This window comes from Poeciliopsis prolifica, unplaced genomic scaffold (genome assembly GCF_027474105.1).
Source record: "Poeciliopsis prolifica strain line A6 unplaced genomic scaffold, Auburn_PproV2 SCAFFOLD035, whole genome shotgun sequence".
Taxonomy (NCBI): Eukaryota; Metazoa; Chordata; class Actinopteri; order Cyprinodontiformes; family Poeciliidae; genus Poeciliopsis; species Poeciliopsis prolifica.
The window spans coordinates 1,979,507-2,000,718 of NW_026562410.1; the positions used below are offsets into that span (position 1 = coordinate 1,979,507).

At 37.5% G+C, this 21,212-nt stretch overlaps 1 protein-coding gene across 2 annotated transcripts in view; it reads right to left on the reverse strand.

The window, feature by feature from the left end:
• The window catches only part of si:dkey-34e4.1 (carboxyl-terminal PDZ ligand of neuronal nitric oxide synthase protein), a 51,858-nt gene that overhangs the window by 18,595 nt on the left and 12,051 nt on the right, over positions 1-21,212 (reverse strand). The window contains exons 3-7 of one of the 2 annotated variants that reach the window (XM_055052622.1): positions 4,841-4,933; positions 4,699-4,757; positions 4,023-4,131; positions 2,871-3,018; positions 1,154-1,332 (exon numbers count right to left, since the gene is read on the reverse strand). In XM_055052622.1, the coding sequence (XP_054908597.1) occupies positions 1,154-1,332; positions 2,871-3,018; positions 4,023-4,131; positions 4,699-4,757; positions 4,841-4,933 (588 nt within the window). The remainder of the gene's footprint in view (positions 1-1,153; positions 1,333-2,870; positions 3,019-4,022; positions 4,132-4,698; positions 4,758-4,840; positions 4,934-21,212) is intronic. The other variant, XM_055052623.1, reaches the window with a different exon arrangement.

The following is a 21,212-nucleotide window of genomic DNA, read 5'->3' on the forward strand; positions in this document are numbered from 1 at the left end:
TCTGAGAAATCAAAGAGAGCAGACGGGGTTTTTGGGATTAGGTCTCCCCCTTTCTAGAAGGCGCGCAGGAATATTCAGGTTCCGCATGCTAATCCCTGCCTGTCTTTTTGCAGCGTAATAGTTCCATCTCCCACAGGGTCGGTGTCCCGTCTGTCAACGCATCAGACATAACTGCTTTACACTTTTAAATACAATGTAATCTATTTATCGGCTGCAACAAGGAGCTAGGCTTTTCACGCAAACATTATCTGGTATTAATCAATGGAGAGCTGAGGGTAATGATCTTGTCAGATACTCTACAGTTGCTAAGCTTAATGAGCCATCTGGAAGCTCTGTGCTCAAAAAGCCAAAAACCCGACGTTCAATCGCAGGAGCGGAGTCAATATCCTGCAGGAAACTTGCAATCATTCAAACCAGGAAGACTCTTACTACTAAAATGAAAATAAAATCAATTCCAAACTTTACTGTTGCCAGTTTCCCGACTTTGTTCTGTGATTCAGCAAAGGTTATATCTTCCTAGGGATTTTTATGGCAGACTAAAAGGATTTTCCTTGGCAGACTATTGCTCTTTTGCTTTTAAAGTAGAGCCACATATCTTTGAAAATATGCACTCTTTACTGCCTGGAGAGCACCCGAGAGCTTGTGTGGCTGGCCTGCAAACAAATGTGCGTTAAAAACTTGTTTCAAAATGATGTCAAAATAAAACACTCTGAGTTTTAAATGCTTTTTACAAGCACAAAATATGTAACTGTTTATTCTTTTACAATCTAAAGCATAATATTCCAAATATATACATTATGTGCTATTTATTAAAAGCCACTCATGAAATCTAATATATGTGTAGAAATTCTATGATAGGCAAGACAAGATGCAACAAAAAGATGATTTAAAAATTGTTCAAATTATTTAGAGGGACACCTAATCCCCCAAACCATGAGTTCTTTCTGAAAATACAGTAAAATAAGTATCAATTTACAACTGCAACTACATCTGCTCAAATTAAAAAGCACATTTCAAATACGGAGCTCCGTAATTCGAAAGCACAAACGTTAGAGCTGTTAATACTGAAGCAACGGTACAACTCACAACTCCTATTTCAGTTTACGTCGCTCTACTGTTTCAAGGTGTGACAGTATGTCCTTGAACATCTCACCATGATTGTCTGGCCTGGTTTGACCACATTGAGCTCTGCCAGGCTCTGCAGGATCTCACCGACTGCCTTCTCGCACAGCGAACCATCAATTGAAGGATCTCCTCCTCCTCCTCCTCTTCGCTCTCTTTCATCTGTATCCTCGTCCTCTTCGTCCTGCTCAGTTGCTGTGAGTTTTCGAGCTGCGGAGGAAGAAAAAACAAAAACACATACGCACACATGCACAATACTCCTATATGTGAAAATGTCTGATGGTAAATTATTCATTAAATTCGTATTACACGTAGATGGCATGACAGCTGGAAGCTATTTTTGGAACAAACAGTAATTTATCCAGGCGTAATGAAGAGCTTTTCGATCCCAGGGAGCTACGGACTCACTGTGTAAATTACAGTTATTAGCTCAGATGAGTTTCAGCCCACAGAAACTGGACTGTTGTTGTCTTAAGTTTGTGCCACATCATGTGTTACCAGGATGTGGCACAGGATATCCTACAGGATGTGCTGTAGGATAATTGGTCAAAATTAAAAAGTTTGATGAAGATATTACCTCTAATAAGACATAGACATGTAATTTTAGAAGCCCCAGTCAAATTTACTTACCGAAACCAAATATTTAGAGGTTGAAGTGCCTTGTGGTGGTGAATGCATGGTAATTCAATCAATCTTATGGTTTCTAGTACCACAGTGTATTAATTATAATAACAACTCTGGAATCATCTACAATTAAGATTTGAAATGAAAAAAAAAACAAAAACATAATTGAACACAAAATAAACCAAGTATCTCAAGCCATTTGTTTTTGTCTGTTGCTTGTTTTGTTCCACTGAGCAGCTGGAGTTCGAAGAAATGAAAAGCAATTTATCCACAGCTTCTGAGGTTACAGTAACTAGAAAAATAACACCTTTAATCCCAGTCTTCTTCTGTTTCTGCTTGAGACTGAAACAAAAAGTCAACTTTTGCCCCCATCGGGCTTCGTATCCAGGTCAGATCACTGCAGCGAATTATGCATAAACAATCAACTTTGGACTCGTTTTTATCATCGACACACCAACAACCAGCAGGTAGAGATGCCAGAGCTGACAGATTCTGGATTAATCATTGATGGTGAATTGGATCAGAGCTAATTGTGTCACCACATGTGTGTCAGATGTTCCCAACAGGTGCCGACATCTCACCAAAATAACCCACAAAGTTTGACAATTACTGCACTTGTTTTCTCACGTGACAAAAACAAATTCTGGAATGCTTACATAAGAATCTATGTAAGCATTACAGAAATTAAAGAGAGAAACCCTGAGTTAGACTTCAACTTCTTAAATTTATCTTACTTTAAAGTGTATCTTGTTTGTCTTAATTTAAAACGTCTCCAGCAAAGAATTGATTTTTTTTGTGTGTGTGTCAGATTTGCTCAAATTCTGAGTTGCGTTTTAACTAGTTACTGCTCAGCTCTGCATTTGAAGTACTGGCTTTTTCCTCGCTAGGCGGCCTTTCAGCCGGTGTCAGTTCAGAGCACAGCGGGCCTGCAGGTGGAGACACTCATTCACCAAACTGCACACAGGACTCTCCAGGAATTTCCTCTCCACACTATAAATCCTTCTCGGCTTCTCTGCCAGACAAAGTTAATCTTCCGGCAATCAGACAGCACCTTGCATTAGTTTTCAGCCCAAACGTCCGTATTCATCAGTGTGTTTTTTCTGTTACAGAAAGCGTGTCCTCACCGTGGTTGCCGGACTCCTCCGTTGACTTGTCGCTATCGCCGTCCGCCTGTCCGTCGGCGTACTGCTCCTGCTCGGCATGCTGCAAACTCAGCTTGTGGCAAACCTCAAACGCCTGACCCACAGTTCGCACAATACGCATGGCCTGAGTCTGAGAGGGAGGGAAAAGTTAGGTCACGGCTGACATGGAAGAATATCTGTTTATTGCTTCTGCTTACACAAAAGAGAAGTAACACAGAAACATATTTTACTATTCGGTTATCTTTTTTTTTGTCAAAAAGAATATATGACTTATATATGGAACAACTGAGCTGAGATAATATATGACAGACACAAAGGAAGGTCTCTAAAGAAGAAAAGGACAAGCTGGTTTTCTAAAATGTCCATTTGTACTCCTTGTCCTTTAGCGCAGCTGGTTTGTATGCACTGCAGGCTATCATTCTAAGTGGGCGAATATTAACTAAGCCAATGAAAATTGAATTCAAGATCCAATTTAAAACTCAAAACAAATAGTTGAGCTGCCATGAACAGAAAATGAATTTCGAAAGGAAACTTTTATTAAAATTAAAGAAAATTAAGTGCCATGGAAAAAGCATTAAACCCTTACAGATTTCTACTGTTTTTGCCTTTTTCTCAAACTAAAATGTTTCAGACCATCAAAATACTTATAATATTAGAGAAATAAATATATGATACATAGATTTCAAATAACTTTATTTAATAATTTGACTGAGAAATTCAAACCAACATGAGTTTGGATAATGGGATTAATCACATATTTTGGTTCAAATTCACTAGAGGTAACAACACCTGATGACTGCCAAACAATGACAATGAAAATATTACCTATATATAAGCTGTCTGACAACATAAAGTAGGATAAAACATCTAAAAAAACCCCACACATAATAAATAAGAAAGGGAAAAAAAATGGGCAAATAGTTTAGCACTGGACTGAATACAGTGATTTTAATTAGCAATTTTTATCTGTTTTTTAGTGTTTTGGTGAAATTCCTTCACTAAACTACCGCAGTCTTGTGCAGCTTGTGGATTAACATCTTGAAAGAGCATCACCCATTTTGATCCCATCAATAAGCAACCATAGGTGCAAGTTCTCTGCAATCTGCACTTACTGAGGAATAGACCAAACTGTACCTTCTTTTTAGATTTGAAGACATTACATCTGAATGAATTACTGGAGCCATCTCTTGCAATGTAGCTGAAGATCTTCAAGTCCTGGGAGTCATGTGATACATAGAAAATCCTGGAAATAATGACAACAGGCTCAAATTATCAGTGAAATAAAATCGTCAAGAGGATCCACAAGGCCCGCTACCACTGACTTTTAAAGCTAATAATAATAATGACATAACCAAGCATGAGTAAAAGTGTGAAAAGTTTAACTTTTTGACTTTACATTTTTTAAAAAACAAAAACAAAAACAAAAAAAAAAACATAATCCTCTTTAGCCTGCAAGTTGGTCCCAGTTTGAGGTCTTTGAGGGTTGACACTGGGTTAGATTAGATCATGGTTATGCATGCCCAGTTCAAATCTGAATCTCATTCAGAAGCTACAGTAAAACATAAAAAAATATTAAGTTCAGAAATCCTATCCATCCAATCTGATTGATATTCAGAAGAATGGGCAAAATCCACTCCCAAGATACAAATTCAATCAAAATAACTCAGGGAGGGATGAATGCAAATAGTCACTCCAGATTTATGTATTGGCATATTGTTTATCAAAACAGGTCCGGGTCGTTTTATGTTTCTGACCAATTTTGGAAGCCACAAGAGGAGATCTTTAATCTACAATTGAGTTTTCAGCTTACCTGTATATTGGATCATGCATGATTAACATCTTGTTCTCATCCCATGTCCATTCTTTTCTCTGTATAAAACATAAATTAGCATCGTTACACATAGATACAAAGTTATAACTTCAACTAGTAGAGTTTTCTGGGACTGGGACACCTTCTGCTTTTTCCTCAGTGCCACCTTGACTCCATCCACAGACACCACAATGCTGACCTTCTTCTTCTTGATGTTCTTGGCTTTGAATTCATACTGGAAAATAAAATCAAAACAGGAACAGATTATCAACACAAGACAATTGTTGGTTGCACTGAATTCTTTTTAGGGGCCCCACAGCAAAGGGGAATAAACGCAAATCTAGTCCCTCCTCTTTTTATTTCTGCATTGGTCTGCCACATAAATCCCAACAAATCACATTAGAGTGTATGCTGTTAATGTGAAGCAGTTCAGTGGGTGTGAATACATTGGGAAAAGCACTATACTTTTGTAAGCAGGCATTTGCTAGAAGCTGAACACATTGACATCAATACTTCTTACTGGATGGAGTAAAATCCTGTTTTGCCAGGACATCAATCAGGAGAGAAAATATTTCAAAAATAACATCTTTGCTAAGAAAACTGAATTGTTTTCACAAAAAATCTCATAAGAAATTAGGTTTTAGAGCTAGCTAATGTTTTCTCATCTAATAAAGTGTACCATCCAAGCTGAGTGATTATCCTTGTTGTGCTTGCTTAGTGCAAAACAAAAGCAGTGCATGCACTTAACACGTTTCCCTCTCGTCAGCTAGCCGCAAGGTCTGCTGAGGCACCTTGCATGTCTGCTCTGTCACCTCAAATCAGCGGCCAATTTAAACAAGAAGCACTTAGGTTCCTTCCAGTTGCAATCCAGGAAGGCGTACAGTGGGACTATTGGAAAACATGAGCTAAAGCTGTTCTAATTCAGCGGAGAGGAGACTGCTTTGCTTGGGGACTTGACTGCTGAATGGGCACTTAATGAACATGTATTTAATGTGATGAGAGGTCGGTTTGTTCTCATGTTTCTTCTGTTTTGCGTGTAGCAAAATGTCTACTGTTCTTTGTAAAAACTGGACAGAGAGAAACTAGCGAGTGTGTCTATCTATGTGTGCATTAACATAAATTGTAGCAAAGCCGCTCATGAGGAGAGTGGGAATGTGCATCACACCAGGAAGCATCATTACAAGAAGAAGATGAAAACCATGGACCTTAAATATTAACCATGATGCACTGCCTCTGCTGTAACACCTGCACACCCAAACTAAAGTTTGTTGCAAAGTGGATGCACTTTGCAACAAAAGGATAAAATCCTCTAATTAAAAAATTAGCTGCTGGGAAAAAATTGGCCCATATTCTTGACTGAACTCTCAAAAGTACATTGAAGTAAAGTTTTTTAGGGTTTTCTTTTTGAGTGGCTAACCTGCATCTTTACAGCAAATAAGGTTTTACTAGAAGCTTCATACTTTTTAAAAGTTTTATATAGTGGTTACCAGTCACTATGGCGTGCTGTTTTAAGAATATAAAGCTTGTAATACAGTAATAAGTCTGGGTTTTCAAAACATAATTTTTTCACAAGGCTATGTGACCTTAATTCCTGTAATTTGTAATTTAGTTGCAACATAATAGGAAGATCCATAATAGTTTAATGGTCACTTTTGGAGGTAGAGGACAATAATTTGCTGTTGCATAAGCTGCTAGGTTTCAAGGGTAATATAGTCATACTGCTAAAAACAACCTTTCTGATCTCCAAAGTAAAAAAGAAATAACTGCTGTATCATAAATGTTGTGGAATATTAAGTAGTCAATAGTAGTATCATGAAAACCCAAATCTACAGTCAAAGCAATTCTTAAAACTACCAAAATAACTGGAACTGTGACCCACAAGATATTTATTTTTCCACTATGCATCGGGAGAAACATAGTACAAAAAGAGCTCCAAAAAAAAGCTGCCACACTTTTTTTGTGAGACCACTACAATAAAAGACTAATTTGAAGGTTCGGTATCAGATGTGACATATATACCTGGTCCATCTACAGTAGCTTTAAAAGGAAAAGTTGGTAAATTTGCACTGTCAAAAACTGTCAATTTCAATGTCGGTTCTTTCACAACAAAAACTATGCATGGCTTCGTTTACAAACTTTTTTCTGGACTTTGAAATAAATGCATCTCACGTAAAGCATATGGAAATACAATATTCTTGTCAACTATCTGTTAACATTTCCAATGACGTACTGCTTTATGAACTCTGTAAGAAGGAAGTAAGTCAAGAATCACCAAATATTCTTGAAAACTGGGTGTCTGCAGGGCCTCGTTTCATATCTGTTTGTTGCGGTGGGCGTTGTGTCCGGGAGAATAGCCGGTGCTATAATTAACAAGTGCTATGCACACATAGTATAATATGTACTGTACGTTAAAATGTGCAATAAAGAGTTGGGCTGGGCTGCATCAATGTGAATAATTTTTCAAGGAGGTTTATTATGCAAATGAGATGTTGCAACGAAATAAAACAAATGTCATCACGGAGACCATGACCACTGTGAGAATGAAGAATAAAAGCGATGATTTGGACATTAGAAGACGTGACAAAAGAGGTGGGGTACCATCATCATCAATGGATCTCCTGGGAACTGCAACCTTCTCATTCAGCTGTGTGATGCTGCTATGCAACAATTAGCTCAGCATTATGTCAACAAGGCCCCTCAGAAGCCATTAGACGGCTATTGTTCTGTTTTCTTGTGCAACGCTTGGATATGCGCACTCTGTTTGGACAGACTGAGAGCAAATAAATGGTTCAATATACCAAAGCAGTTTTTTTTTTTTTTTTTGCACAATGTTTTACTTGCATGTTCATCCTCTGCTTGTGTCCGCTTTAAAAGCTGGGCTCTCCCTGGCCTGAATCCACGGTGATTAAAGTTTCAGTCGCTAATTACCCGGACCTGAGTCCTGGGAGAGCTGATTAAATGGAAAATAGGCGGGAGAAGCTGAAACACACCAGAGACACTAAAATGGAGTAAAGGGGTAGCTAACATGCCGAGAAGTGAAGTGCTGTTACCATAAGATGAAAGCAAAGTTTCAATAGTGAAATTCAGACGAATTTGTCTTTGGCTTCATAGAAGCTCATGCAGCCAATGAAAGAAACACTTCCTGTGTGGATCTGGTTCTATACCTGGAGTTTCTAATGAGTTGACCTAATTCAAAATAATGATTTTTGTTTGTGGTGTCAGCTCCCAAAAAGATGACAGAAACATCAATCTATTAAGAATCTGAGTGTCAAAAAAGACATTTAAATGCAAACAGTGCTTTGAGGAAAACATTTGGACTGTGTCCTTTGCACTTTAAACTATTTTTCTGCTCTTTAATCAAGTATGACATTTATAAATTCCCTTTTTGTTGATTTGAGGATTGCCTAACAAATACATCTACAATGTTAATTCCATTAGACACTTAGAAGAGGATAAGAATCTAACCATAAACAACTACTTTATAGTCAGTAAAAACAAATGGAGCAAGTAAGAAAATTGAAAAATTGGTGTTGGGATGATAAGTGCATTATTAATTTAAAATAATCATTAAGGAACACTGTCATCCTTGACCACAAAAATAAATAAAAATAAAAATAAATGACATTTCCTTTTGACAAATGTGACCTGTATAGCATTTGAAAATAATTAAATAAAATGAAGCTTTTGTTTCTGCTGGCACTGAGTCAAACTTTGTCTCTCCAAATCTCTTGGCATCTTATGAAAAGTGTCAACAAAATGATTCAATGCCCAAAAACCATAAGTGGCATAAACAACGACAAATAGCATTGATGTAATTACTGAATGGTTTTCATATGAACGTTAACCCTCACCATGTCAACTTTATGTAAACTGTCAAAGCTGTACCAGCTCTGTGGGTTGGTCTGAAGTCAGCATCAGCAATAAAATGAAAAAACGCGACGTCTTTTTCAAACAAACGTCTAAATTTACTTCAGTACTCATGTCAGAACAAAAACGCAGCTTTTCCATAATTGAAGCTTCATTCCAACATTATGCAGCAGCAAAATTCAATTTTCAAATTGCATCTGAAACTATGAAATTTTTAGCATTTCTTTGCTTAAGTGCAAACATTTATTAAATATTTATGCTTCTGATGCAATTATAGTGTAACAACAACAAGAATGCAATCGGCATCTGATGAAGGAGAAAGATATTTAATCTGAATGGGTTTTTATCCTGATAAAATAAAGGTAAAATAGTATTATATATATATATATATATATATATATATATATATATATATATATATATATATATAATATATATATATATATATATATATATATATATATATATATATATATATATATATTTTTTTTTTTTAATTACGTTAGCATTAAGAAATAATGCTAGGTTTAAGTATAGAGCTTAAACTTACTCCACTGTGACAGTTGGACAAACCCTCTGAACTGCAACAAAAATATTTAGGGTGGTAATTACGGACATGCAAACGACTTTGGCTTCAAGTTCTAAATTGCTCTCTTTAAAAGATTTGTGCTAAAGCTGTAAACTGAGCCCAAAACCCACAGAAGTGACTCGTGTTGTGGTACATGAGTGCAGAAGCTCACTGGAAACAGAATGGGAGTATTCATTTCAAATGCTGGCCGTCACCATTAGGACTGTCAGCCTCATCAGTCTCTTGATGCAGTGCAAAACATTTCCGTCACTTCTCCTCTCTGCAATGTATTCTAAAAGTGTCAAAGAGAATGGTGATGACTACTATTGTCCGCACTGAGTGAGGAAAGAAAGCTGGCTCTCACTACAGCCTCTGGGTTATGAGTTATGACAGCTTAAAAAGAGAGACAAACATTTCCTGCTGTTTCTATTTGTCATTCTGAAGCAAATCTATAAAAAACAACTTGGAATAGTTTATTTCTGCATCATGGCCGTCCTGCTTGCCCACTGTCCGAATGTTTTTGATGCTTTAAATGTGCACAGCATGTGTTTGCCTTCATCTGATTTTGCTGATCAACAGTTAATAATGGATGCATTGATCGTGATTAACCCCCAAAGGCAAATATGGGGTGCAATACTGGTTTCCATTCCATGTAAGGACCTACCAGTGGGTTCCATTGTGAAATAAACACGTGTAAGTCATGGAATGAAAGAATGATCCAAATGGGGCCTGTCTTTACAGAACTGTTTGCACTGATTATAAATCAGCTGGGCTGCCAAACATTCACAAACACCTTTTGTTGCCTCAATATGATATTGATGTTAGTGCCGATATATCAAGGCATACCTTATATCATCCCTGGTTGTTACCTTGAACCAGTATGTTTAATCAAATTGTGTCATATGTGATGCACTCTTTTGCAACCAAAGCTGAATGCTGCATTATTCCTGAGAGTTACAGTTGTTAGTAAATTAAGCTAGTTGCATTACTGTAGTCCTTTTTGGAGAGTTAATGTCATAGACAATCCAATTTGTGTCATTAAAGTGTGTGAACGCACTCCAGTCCTCCAGAAAATGTAAAATAAAACCAATGACTTAATAGACAAGACATAAATAGATGTAATAGTGTTTCTTATATCATGGAAAACCAAGCTGATTGTTTTATTTTGATAATTGGCTTTAGCACTGGCCATATTGCAGTGGAAAATCCTTCGCAGTGTCTCATGTTGATGTGAGGAACAACATTCCCACATTAGTGCATTCACCAACAGTGTTCCAGCTTACAGCAATGATTCCCAAACCGAGTCCTGAGGGCCCACAGTTCTACATGCTTTGCATAATGACTGACTCAAACATGCCTGATTCAAATGAACGAGTTACCTCTTCAGGCAGTCAGGAAAAGTTCTGCTGAAACATGTTAGAAACCCATGCTATTGAATCAAGTGGGTCGAAACAATGGAAATTAACTCATTCATATGTGCGACCCAATATCTATGCATGATTGATGAATGCTAAATAACTCCAATTCCTGCATTTTTCAATGGCAACCATTCCATGACTCTTCGTTCTTGTTAGTTTAAAAGCTTTACATTTCTCAGTCAGTGAAAGAGCTATTTTATATTTCACCATACTTTGGTTTACACCAATAAGCAGTCATTGAGTGTAGAGTCAGCTTCATCCCGGTAAACTACTACAGCCCTGCCCAGTAGAACCAAACCTTCCTATGGCATAAAGGGTTTAATATTAAGAATCTTTGCTTTTACAGTGTAATGTAACTCAGATCAAAATGTTACTAAAAAAATAAATTTTCCCAAGTGCAACTGTGTGAACAAGCCTCCCATTAGGTTGAAGTGGTTGTACTGTGGCTATGGTAAATAAACCCTTTGGCTCTAATCTGTCGCTGCCAACAACCTCTTAATTACAGGCCACTGAGTCTTACAGTCATTGTTACTTCATTTGTCTTTGAGAGGTCTTGCTTGAGAGAAAGTCAAAGGGTAAAGCTGAAAAAGGACCAGTGTGTGTCCACATGTGCTGCTAATGGACATCTTTAAAATGGATAAAACAGGCAGATTTAGCACCAGCAAATCACAGAAAGCGAAATCCTGGGGAAAGTGCCAAGAGACCGAGTGAAAAACAGTGGAATGTGGGTGCAATGTGGGTCACTGATGCTCCCTGTTCAACCATTAAATCCATATAGGAACCCACAATAGGCCCTATAGATCGCAGCCTAGCAACCCCTTCATTATAATCCCAAGGATTTGGGGAGTTCCAGGGAATTTCAATGCTTTTTCCCTGCGATTCAGTTTACAAGGAGCAGCCTGTGACAGGGCTACTGCCCACCATCTGAATCTAGAAAGACGAAAACAAAGTTTGCAAGTCAACATATACCCTTTACATCACTTGGTTCATGACTATTTCATTTGCTATTTGCTATATTTCTTCACAATTAACCAACCCAAACAACTGCTTCTCAGAAGTTCTTTGAAATGATAAAGTAAAAAAAAATAAATAAATAAAAAAAGCTGAGCTTTGATCACAGCTGCTCTGCTGTGATCTGCTGGTCTCGAATGAATGTAATTTTCCTCCTGGCCATGCAGGGAGAGCAGAATTACTCCCATGACAGCGGAGATGAACAAACCTTCAGAGTGAATTGGTACTTTTTTGTCATCAGTGAACAGAAAAGAGGAATAATGTCCTCGACCTTCACCACTGATCATGACCTTAGTCTTTATGACCATGTACAGAGAGTTGTTTTTTGCCTGAAAGTATCAAATCTGTATATGAATACCATTTATTTCTTTTAAAAAAAAAACTCTGTATATAAATAAAAACTCTGTATAAATAACAAGCAAATGCAGCAAAATAAATGCCCTCATAAAACTAAGAAGGCAAAAAGGGAACAAAAAAAAAAAAAAGATAAATGTGACCTGATCTGCCTGGTGTGTTTTGGTGTCAAACTGAAGCACTTATAAACACCTGTGAGAACCAAGCTGAATATTTAGCCCCTCTGGCAAACCACCAGTTTCAGATCTTGTCAGAGTAATCAGCTTTGCCCCACTGCAAACCCAGGCAGGCACTCCAAAGGCAATGACGCCCTTGGAGTGAGAATGGACCAACGCTTGAATGAATCGCTGAGTGGCACAGCAAACGGACAGCCAGTCCCAGAGCGCTGACGGCAGCTTCTTTGGGCTGGTCACATGGGGCCTGGAGGAAGCACAAAAGAACAACCTAAAGATGCCAGAAACTTGCTTCTAATAACAAACAACAGAGAGGTTTGCAAGGGGTTGAAGTTGGTGTCTCTAATGCACACTGAAAATAAAGGTAATCAGTGCTGACATAGGCCTGACAATGTTACCAATGCTAAATCAATTCGACAGTTTTTGAAGTCCAGTGAGTTGAAAGTTTAATAATACCAACATATATTTCAAACAAACCAAGATCCACAATGAGGAAGTAGCTGTGCTTTTTACAAACTCATATTAAGCCAATATAAAGCCGTTTTTAAGGTCATCTGCCTTATTTTTTTGCCTAAAACAGTAACCGGTGAAAAATGTGGTGATATTTGAGCAAACTCTACATACTTTGTGAATGTCTGCTTTGCAAAGCAGGCATTCTTAGTACACGGAAAGAGACACAACACCTCGTGTTCATTTCCTGTGAAGGTCAGGACACGAGAAAACTTTACAGTCAAGTGAAATGTGCTTAAGAAAAACAAGATTACTTGTTTTTATTAAGAGTAAATACCAACCAGGAGAGCCCAAGGAGAGCCCAATATTACAATTGAACTCAACAGATTTCAAATTAAAATAAATAATTGAGAACAACATGGAACTGACATGTTCAAATTCAACATGTTCAACATGTTCAAATTCCTGTTTTGTTTTTACAATTTTGGCCACTAAAGCCGATTCTCATTTTTACTCAAGCTATTACAGATGGAAGTGTGAAACAATGCAGTAATTAAATCACAAAACAAACTGTGTCTAAATGTCTTATGAAAATGTGACGAGTATAAAGGCAAATGAAATGTGAAACAATGCATGCCATTGTTGTATCCTTTCGAAGCAACAATACGATTAATAGGATTACTGGGACAAACATTGTCAGATCAGAGTCGCTAAAATCCTCTTGCCCTATGGAACGATAATTTGTTACCAACACACATCTGTACTGGTAGTGCAAGTTAATGCTTCATACAAACATGAACTCAGTAATGTGACAATTTCTTTCAAGATAAGGCATTAATCCGCAACTATTGAAATCAGCCATTGTGTTTTGGCATTTTCAGAGCCGCACCATTGAATCCCCAGTTTCAGCAGTAATAACACAAGCATGAGCAATGATATATTGTGTTACCAGACAACTTAGATAAGCTGCTGGGAAATAAATAGACCAATCAAGGATTATGATCTTAATTCCAGTACTCAGATGAGCGATTAAAGACCACCAAGGACCAACAAGAAATGGCTTGCATGCATAAATCTGTAAACATATCAGCAAACAGTGGGACTTAACATGGAAATCTTCACAACACACGAAATAGAAAAAGGTAAGACTCAATGCACATGTGAGGTGAAGGATGCTCAACTAGGACAGCTGGGGAAACAGACAAAAGGCATAACATTTTTAACAATGTTTCTCACAATGACAGGCATAAGCTCAGTGCTTCAGCACATGCTAACCCTGTCTTAGGGGGTCAAACACTGGGTGTGAATTGGGGCACCATCTGCGACTCACTTCCAAATTTGTTGCGAAAAGCCAGTTAAAAGAGGCATCGACAGGCTATGAGGCGTTCAAAGACTTCAACCACAAGTAGATTGAATGTGTGTGTGGGATAACTCAGAAACACTTGTGGGGCAATTTAGTAGCAGAATGTTGAGCATAATCTATCATAGTCAACCTTTTTTAAAGCCTACAGTCTAAATATGCATACATATTAAATATTTGCAGAAATATTTAATAGATTGCTCCCTCCAGGTCAGGACTCAGCCTGTGTCTCAACTGTAGCAGTTCAAGTATCTTGTTAATATGATAAGATGAAGCAGACGATAGATGGATTGAGGTGAAAAGGGATCAAAAAGAAGATTGCAAGGGCATTGCTAAGCATGTTTGAGATATCTGCATAGCTTTACTTGGAGGTTGTGCAGGTAAATCCTAGTGTCAGATCCAGAACATGCTGGAGAGCCAATACAGCCAAATCAGTCTAGAAATGCCTTAAGATCCTCTGGTCTGAGCTGGAAAGTGTCACTTCGTAAAAGACAATTCCTTTCTGGATCTGTTAACTCCTCAATGATGTCTTGGAAAAGTGAGACAATGGATACCTGGATACATGTCAGAACGTGATACTGTAAATCACCAATATCTTGCCTATTATCGTACATTTACACAAATTGAGCAATGTGCTTTCACTTTCAAAATAAAGGTTGGAGATTACCTGCTAAAACCTGCCTCTGAGTGCTTCTCACTGGAACGAGACCCTGTGGGACACCCACAGTGAGCCCCAGAGAATGAACTACAGCAACTCAGGGTTACTTCAGATAAGTGGAAGACATTTGATGGATCAATGGATTTGCTGTATATTTCTTTTTGGTAACACTTTATTTGAAGGGGTGATGTAATACTGTCATAAACATGATAATACATGTTGTGAACATGAAGTGTCATTTGGTAAATAATGGCACGTTCAATGCAAAGTTGACACTTTGTGGACTTTTAATGCATTAAAAGTGCAATTATTTATTGAAAGACACTTCATGACATCAGCCATAAACATTCATAAAGACTCCATGTTCATGGCAGGAGTTATGTCATGTGTGTCTTATGCACACACCGTCAAATAAAGTGTTACCTTATTTTTTTGTACCATTTACATTTTATTTAAAGAATGATAAAGTTGAACGACAGTGTGTCAAAAGTAAAATGCAGATTGGCACAAAGAGCAATTGAATCAGGCCTCTATTCAGTTAGTTGAAAGAGTCAAGTTGTTTTCATTTGATGGCCCTTTGAGGGCATCTCATCCACAAACACAGCAGCAGATTACAGACATTCAATGGGAACAAGCTAGATAAATGTCTTTGGTGTAGAATCAAAGGACTTTCTGGAGATGTGCAGGACGCAGACTGATAAGTGGGACGACCGCTCTGATGCTTTCCTGTTGTTACCGCGAGGCAAGAAAAAGGTTCTACATCCGCATGAGATCAGCTAAATTTAAAGGTCAGCTTGAAAATGTGCCTACAGTATCAAAGTTGTTTACCAGCATCAGTGTTTCTCTGCTTACCACCTCATGTTGGCGAATGACCTTTATGGAGCTAGATGTTTCAATCATCTGGAGACAGTCCAGTTTTTTTTTAAGTACAATGTGGTGAGTGAACCAAAAGCTGTTTAGATCTTTAGCCTCAAATGAAATTATGGCTCTGGGTATCCTGGGACCTATGAAACGGTGCAACTGCTGTCAACACCTTGCATGCAAGTCTGGCGTGGGTATTTAATCCAAGGACAAATGCTGCCTTGTTTAGCTGAGTTTTGATGATGTGAAGGAAAGACAAACACACACCTAGCAATAATAGACAAAACAAATCTCCAATCTCAGGAAAAGACTAAACTAAGATTCAGTTGGAATAAAAAAAAACAGATTCCACTTTGGTAACATGAAAATGTCTCCGGCGAATACGATTCAGGTCTCCTCTCTCATTATTCATTCAGTTTTTCTGCCCTGATTGGCTGATGTTCTGAGAGGAGATAACAATGAAAAAGAACAGAGGTAAATGTTCCCTGCAGTGGATCTCGGTACACAAGTAGAAGACTTTAGACAACATAAACTTCACAGTTTTCAGATGCAAGTTTCAGACAGCAGTCTAAAATTTTCTTAAATCATGCTGTATGTAGATAACAGAGTGACCAAAGGATGGACCAAACTGAATGACAGAGTGACAATCTCAACCTCATCATTGAGTCAACAAAAATTTCATTCACACAGCTTAGAAAGTATATAATTAGCTGTGCTTTATCATTCACTTTGTGACATTAAAGAAGAGAAAAACCAACCAACTATAGAGAGCAAGATTTCTAATTCTGGGAAATTCAAATTCACACAAGTTCAACATTATAAATACTGACCCAAAAACACATACACATTCCCACTCAATTTTAGACTGATATCTTTTTGCAACTCACAGAGAAATTACACACTCTTTGTAACTAAGAACAAGCTTCATAATTCTGGCTGGATACTTGACTACTTCTCTTGCCAGAAATGATGAAGCTCATATAATTTATGCTATCAATCAGTTAAACTGTTTAAGTGGAGTGAAGAAAAAAAATTATTTCTTTAACTCATATAAACTTTTATAACTCATAATTCTTTTATTTTCTTATGATTTTTTTTCTTTCTAATTCCTTACCTAATACCTACATAAAATAGTTTTCCTATTTTAATCCATTTTAGAGTTTCACCATCATACAACATGTGACAAAATAAACAAGGAATATACCTTGGAGCATATTCCAAGGTTTCACTGTCATAGGGGAAAAAAAATGATTGACTTATATGGAACGGCTGATAACCAGATGAAAGTTATTTAGTCATTCCAAGTGTTAAACAGGGAATTGTTTGAGCTACAGCAGCTCTGTGCAGGTAAGTGTTTAATGGAAATTTTGACACCAGGATGTCTGCAGAGATTTGAGCTTGAAGCTTTTAAAGCTCATCAACTTCATGCATGTTTAAATGAACACCAACCTGAGTGAGGAGGAGAGCAAAAGGTGCCACAAGTTTTATGATGAGAGAGAGAGAGAGATAAAGTTAAGAAAAAAAAAAGAGTGTGGGGAAGCTGAGCAACAGCAATGGGTGAACGAGAAAATTTCTGAAGAAATTTAAACAGGGCCTGCCAAAGTGCACATCGGTCGGAACTCAAGTTTCTGATGCTACAAATTAGCATCAATGCTAATGTGAGCTGCAATATACTCAATAACATACTGAGAGTCACAAGCATGTCAAGTAATATGGACTTATGCCATTCAGTGTGTTAAAATTAGTGTGCAGACGGGCAGACAAAATTCTGTCTACTCAAGAAAGTTTTGCTTTGATTTGAATTTGGCTCGTTTTTTTAATTATGTCACCTTAGTTACTCGAAATGCCAATAAAAGTAATAACTCCCCTCACAGGATCGAGCTGCACGTGTTGATATATATATTCTGAGGGTCACGCAGCAGTAAGAGCTGCATTAACGGTAGTATGAAGAAGTGGTTATTTTGAGGTGTAGAAACAATAGGTGCTTCGCAAGCCAGTCACTGCTCTCCCAATGACACCTTCTGGTTTTCTATTAGGATGACTGGAGGAAGATGAGAGAAATGAGATGAATAAATAAAACAAACACACACACACAGGGGCATAAATCACATTTAGAAGTAGGGCAGCCTATGCTGGCAGCTCAAAGGCCTGGAGCACTTTCCTGAATCATTATCCAACAAACGACACCATAACACAATGAGCTAGCTTATCTGCCTACTCATGCTTCCAGAGCGCTCCCCATGCCTGAAGGCGCTGCTTACAAACGTCTTAAGTGATATATAAAAATAACACAAGTCTGGTTAAATGAATGATTTAATTTGTGGAGAATATAAAAAAAGAGCTATATGAACAGCAATTATTTGACAGAAAATTATGCTTTGCAAAGTGTAAACCTGCCCTCGTTGCAATTAAAGTCTACCCTGGTAAAGATGTGCAAAAAGGCTTCCAGTAAATTTCCAGACGCAAGAGTTCCACTGAAGAAACATTTATTTATTATTCTGAGAGAACATTTTAACAAATTCATATATAATCAATTCTGTCTTCTTGGTTCCAGAAGGGAATAAGTAAGATGGGGAAACAAAACGGAAACGTCAAGAGTGATTGTCAAAAGTTAGGAAATTACAACAGAAGGAAATCTGCAACTATTAACTACAGCCTGTGTGATAATTAAGAAGTTTATATCAAGTGGAATTGTGATAAACAAGGCTGGAATAGGAACAAAACTAATCTCAACAATCTTTGGGGGGGTCAATAAGTCTCCATGACACAATTGCCAGCTGGCTAAAGTACCACTGAAATAATTTTGTTTCCTAAGTCCCCTGGAACTTTGCCTGGATCCATTTGGTATGTTTGGGTTGATTTTGGGTTCTAGAAATTTTTTATTTCACCTAAATTTCGGGTCATAGAACATTTTAAACTATCTGAGCCATTTCTTGTGCATTTTTTCCACCATCAGGTCCAAATGCATGCTGTTTATGTAGATGATGTCCCCTGACAATAAAAAATACTCTTTTCCTGCAGGAATGCTGATGCAATCTGCGGGACACACAACAGCAGAATGCAGAATGTGATTAAAAACGATTAAATTAGACCAATGGAGTAATATTACCAGCTTGTTTCATAGTAGTTACATTTCGAAAACCAAGTACTTTGTGTAAACTTTGCAGAAATGTGCAATGACAACTCCAGAGAACAAGAACAGGAGAAAAGGTCATGGAAATGGTGCAAGCTGAAAAAACAAGAAAGGAATTCCCTGGTGCTTTATGTTTATTCACTATTGGAGAAAAGTAGGGAAACTGCAACAGCTTTATTCTTGCTTAATATCTTTGCTACTTCCAAAGGCACAAATTCGTAAATGAGTCCCAATCTTGGGGTGTCGTGATTGTTTTCATTGCTTCTCAGAACAGAAACAGTAAAACAAGATGTACAAAGTTTGACCTGATGTTGCTGGACTTGTTTTGTGCAGCACTGTTGGCAATTTATTTTTATCATTAGTTAGGCGTCTTAACAGCCACATTTCTTGAACACTAAACTTTCTTATGATAGTAGTAGTTAGGACCACATCTATCTAAGTATTTTTATTCAAAATCACACTTAGTACCAAATCAAAAGGACAAACTTTAAGGGAAGGGGAAAAGTTCAATAAATCTAATAATTCTGCAGGATTATTCAGGACGGCCATACTGAAGCTGCAGTTTTACACTGCACAGAAATTGCTTTGAAGAAATTCAGATGGAGCCAAAAGGGAAAAGGAGTGAAAAATGTAAATCCCTCAAGTTAAAGAGTTCCACCTCCTTTCTGGCAATATAAGATACTCAGAGCACACAAAGTGGGGACTAAAAAACGGCTCTCATAGCCACAGCAGGCATTACAACATCATCCTGCCATCATAGCACGAATGTTTAAGGATTACCATTCACGTTATATTTCTACCTCAGCATCATCAGACATTGATGTTCTCCAGTGACTGATCTTTAAGTTGAAATTTGACCTGATTCAGCCACAAGATCTTAGATCTTACATTTCCTCCACTGGATGTTGCAGGAGGTTATAAAAAATGTCCCTTCAAAGCAGAAAAGTGAACATAACAAAGGTGACCTGAGTGTGTATCAAGTCATATCTTAACAGACAGGTAGGAAGATTCAAAGAAGCACAATGGGTTGTTGATGTCGATGTAATGTCAAATGTTAAATAAATAACATAGGGTAAAAAAGTATTCATGCCCTATAAATGTTATCACCTTTTCTTACATTATAATTGTAGATTTTTACGTATTTTAAGATGTTTTGTGGTAAAAATAAAGTATTTTAAAGTGGAAGTAAAAAACGTAAAAGTAACCAGGTGTGGCATGCCTTTTGTATTTAATTCCCTCATGCTATATCTTACTGCCTCTGCAATTTATTGAATATATAAAAATACTCTGTTGTTTGAAATATATGAAGTCCTTATTTTGTTTGGGGAAAATGAACATCTGCCCTGAACATGCAGCCATAGTTATAATAAAACAGATTTAGATCAAATCCTTTTCATGTGTTAAAATGATCCAGTCATTTTGTATTTGTAAAAAAAAAAATAAAAATAGCTTCAACGCGCATCACTTACTTCCATTTCTTAATTATTCGCCACTTTGTGTCGGTCCATCAGATAAAAACCAAAGGAAATGCGCTGAAGCTTGAAGTTTTGTTCCCTCTTTGTAATTCATGTTTACAAGCTATTTTATTCCACCGTGATTTATTAGTTCTAGACCCTATTTTATGGGTGCTGACTCACACCAAACAACACACGCCAACAACATCTTTCCAATAACGACACAAAAGCGGGAGCTCTTCAGCTGCCAGTATGTTGACTTTGCTATATTTGCACTTTAGATTAGCTACAGCAGACTCTGTGGCAGCCAGAAAAGGCACAAACAAATAGGAGTGTTCACAGGAAGCGCCCACTATAGCATAGCTATGAGTTTGTACTTGCAGACGTTCTGAAATACCTCTAAAAATGGAGCATCAATAATAGTGTAATCCCTGCTGCTGACCTGGTTTAAAATGTCACAGGTAATCACATCGGTCAAAATTTCCTGATTTTTTTTTTTTTTCCTCTTGAGAAAACTCACTTTGGACATCCTACATTCTTATAAACACTGGCGGCATCAAGTCTTATATAAGAGACATGTTTAACATTTTCATGCTGAGGCTTTTTAATGGTTAGGGAATGTTTGTAAAGCAAAACGCAGCTTCAGGGTGTGAGGCAGGATTGAGTTTTTGCCTTTTAGAAAGAGTTCTTCCTCAAGAGAGAGGTTTGTTTTTTATTGAATGTGATGGCATCAGCGTATATACACATATAACTTGAATTACACGTGGCAATAAAGGACAAGACAAAGCCTTTGGGTGGATTATGAAAGCAGAGATGTGTGCGCTTATATACTCCAGGGAAATAATAGTGGCCAAGAAGACTGAGACAACCAGATTGTGAGGTCATTCCGACGTTGGAGCGACAGACGTCTGACTAACCTCCAACATCCCTCTCGAAGAGAAAATAATTATTGGCGTTTCAAACTTTTAATGGGAAACATCTACTTTCTCCTGTTCTAGTTAGGCTTTATGAAAATAACTTCAAGGTCTACAAGGAAAAACAAACAAACTATTTAAAATGTTTTCCTGCGCCGTATCATTCAGGTGGCAGCTGCAGGACGGCAAACGCTTCCAGGTCAATGGCCAAATTTCTTTTGTGATGCCAAGTGTTAAAATGATTGAAGTTTGCCAATCTTTTACTCTTCCACATCACAGAGTTTATGTGAAAT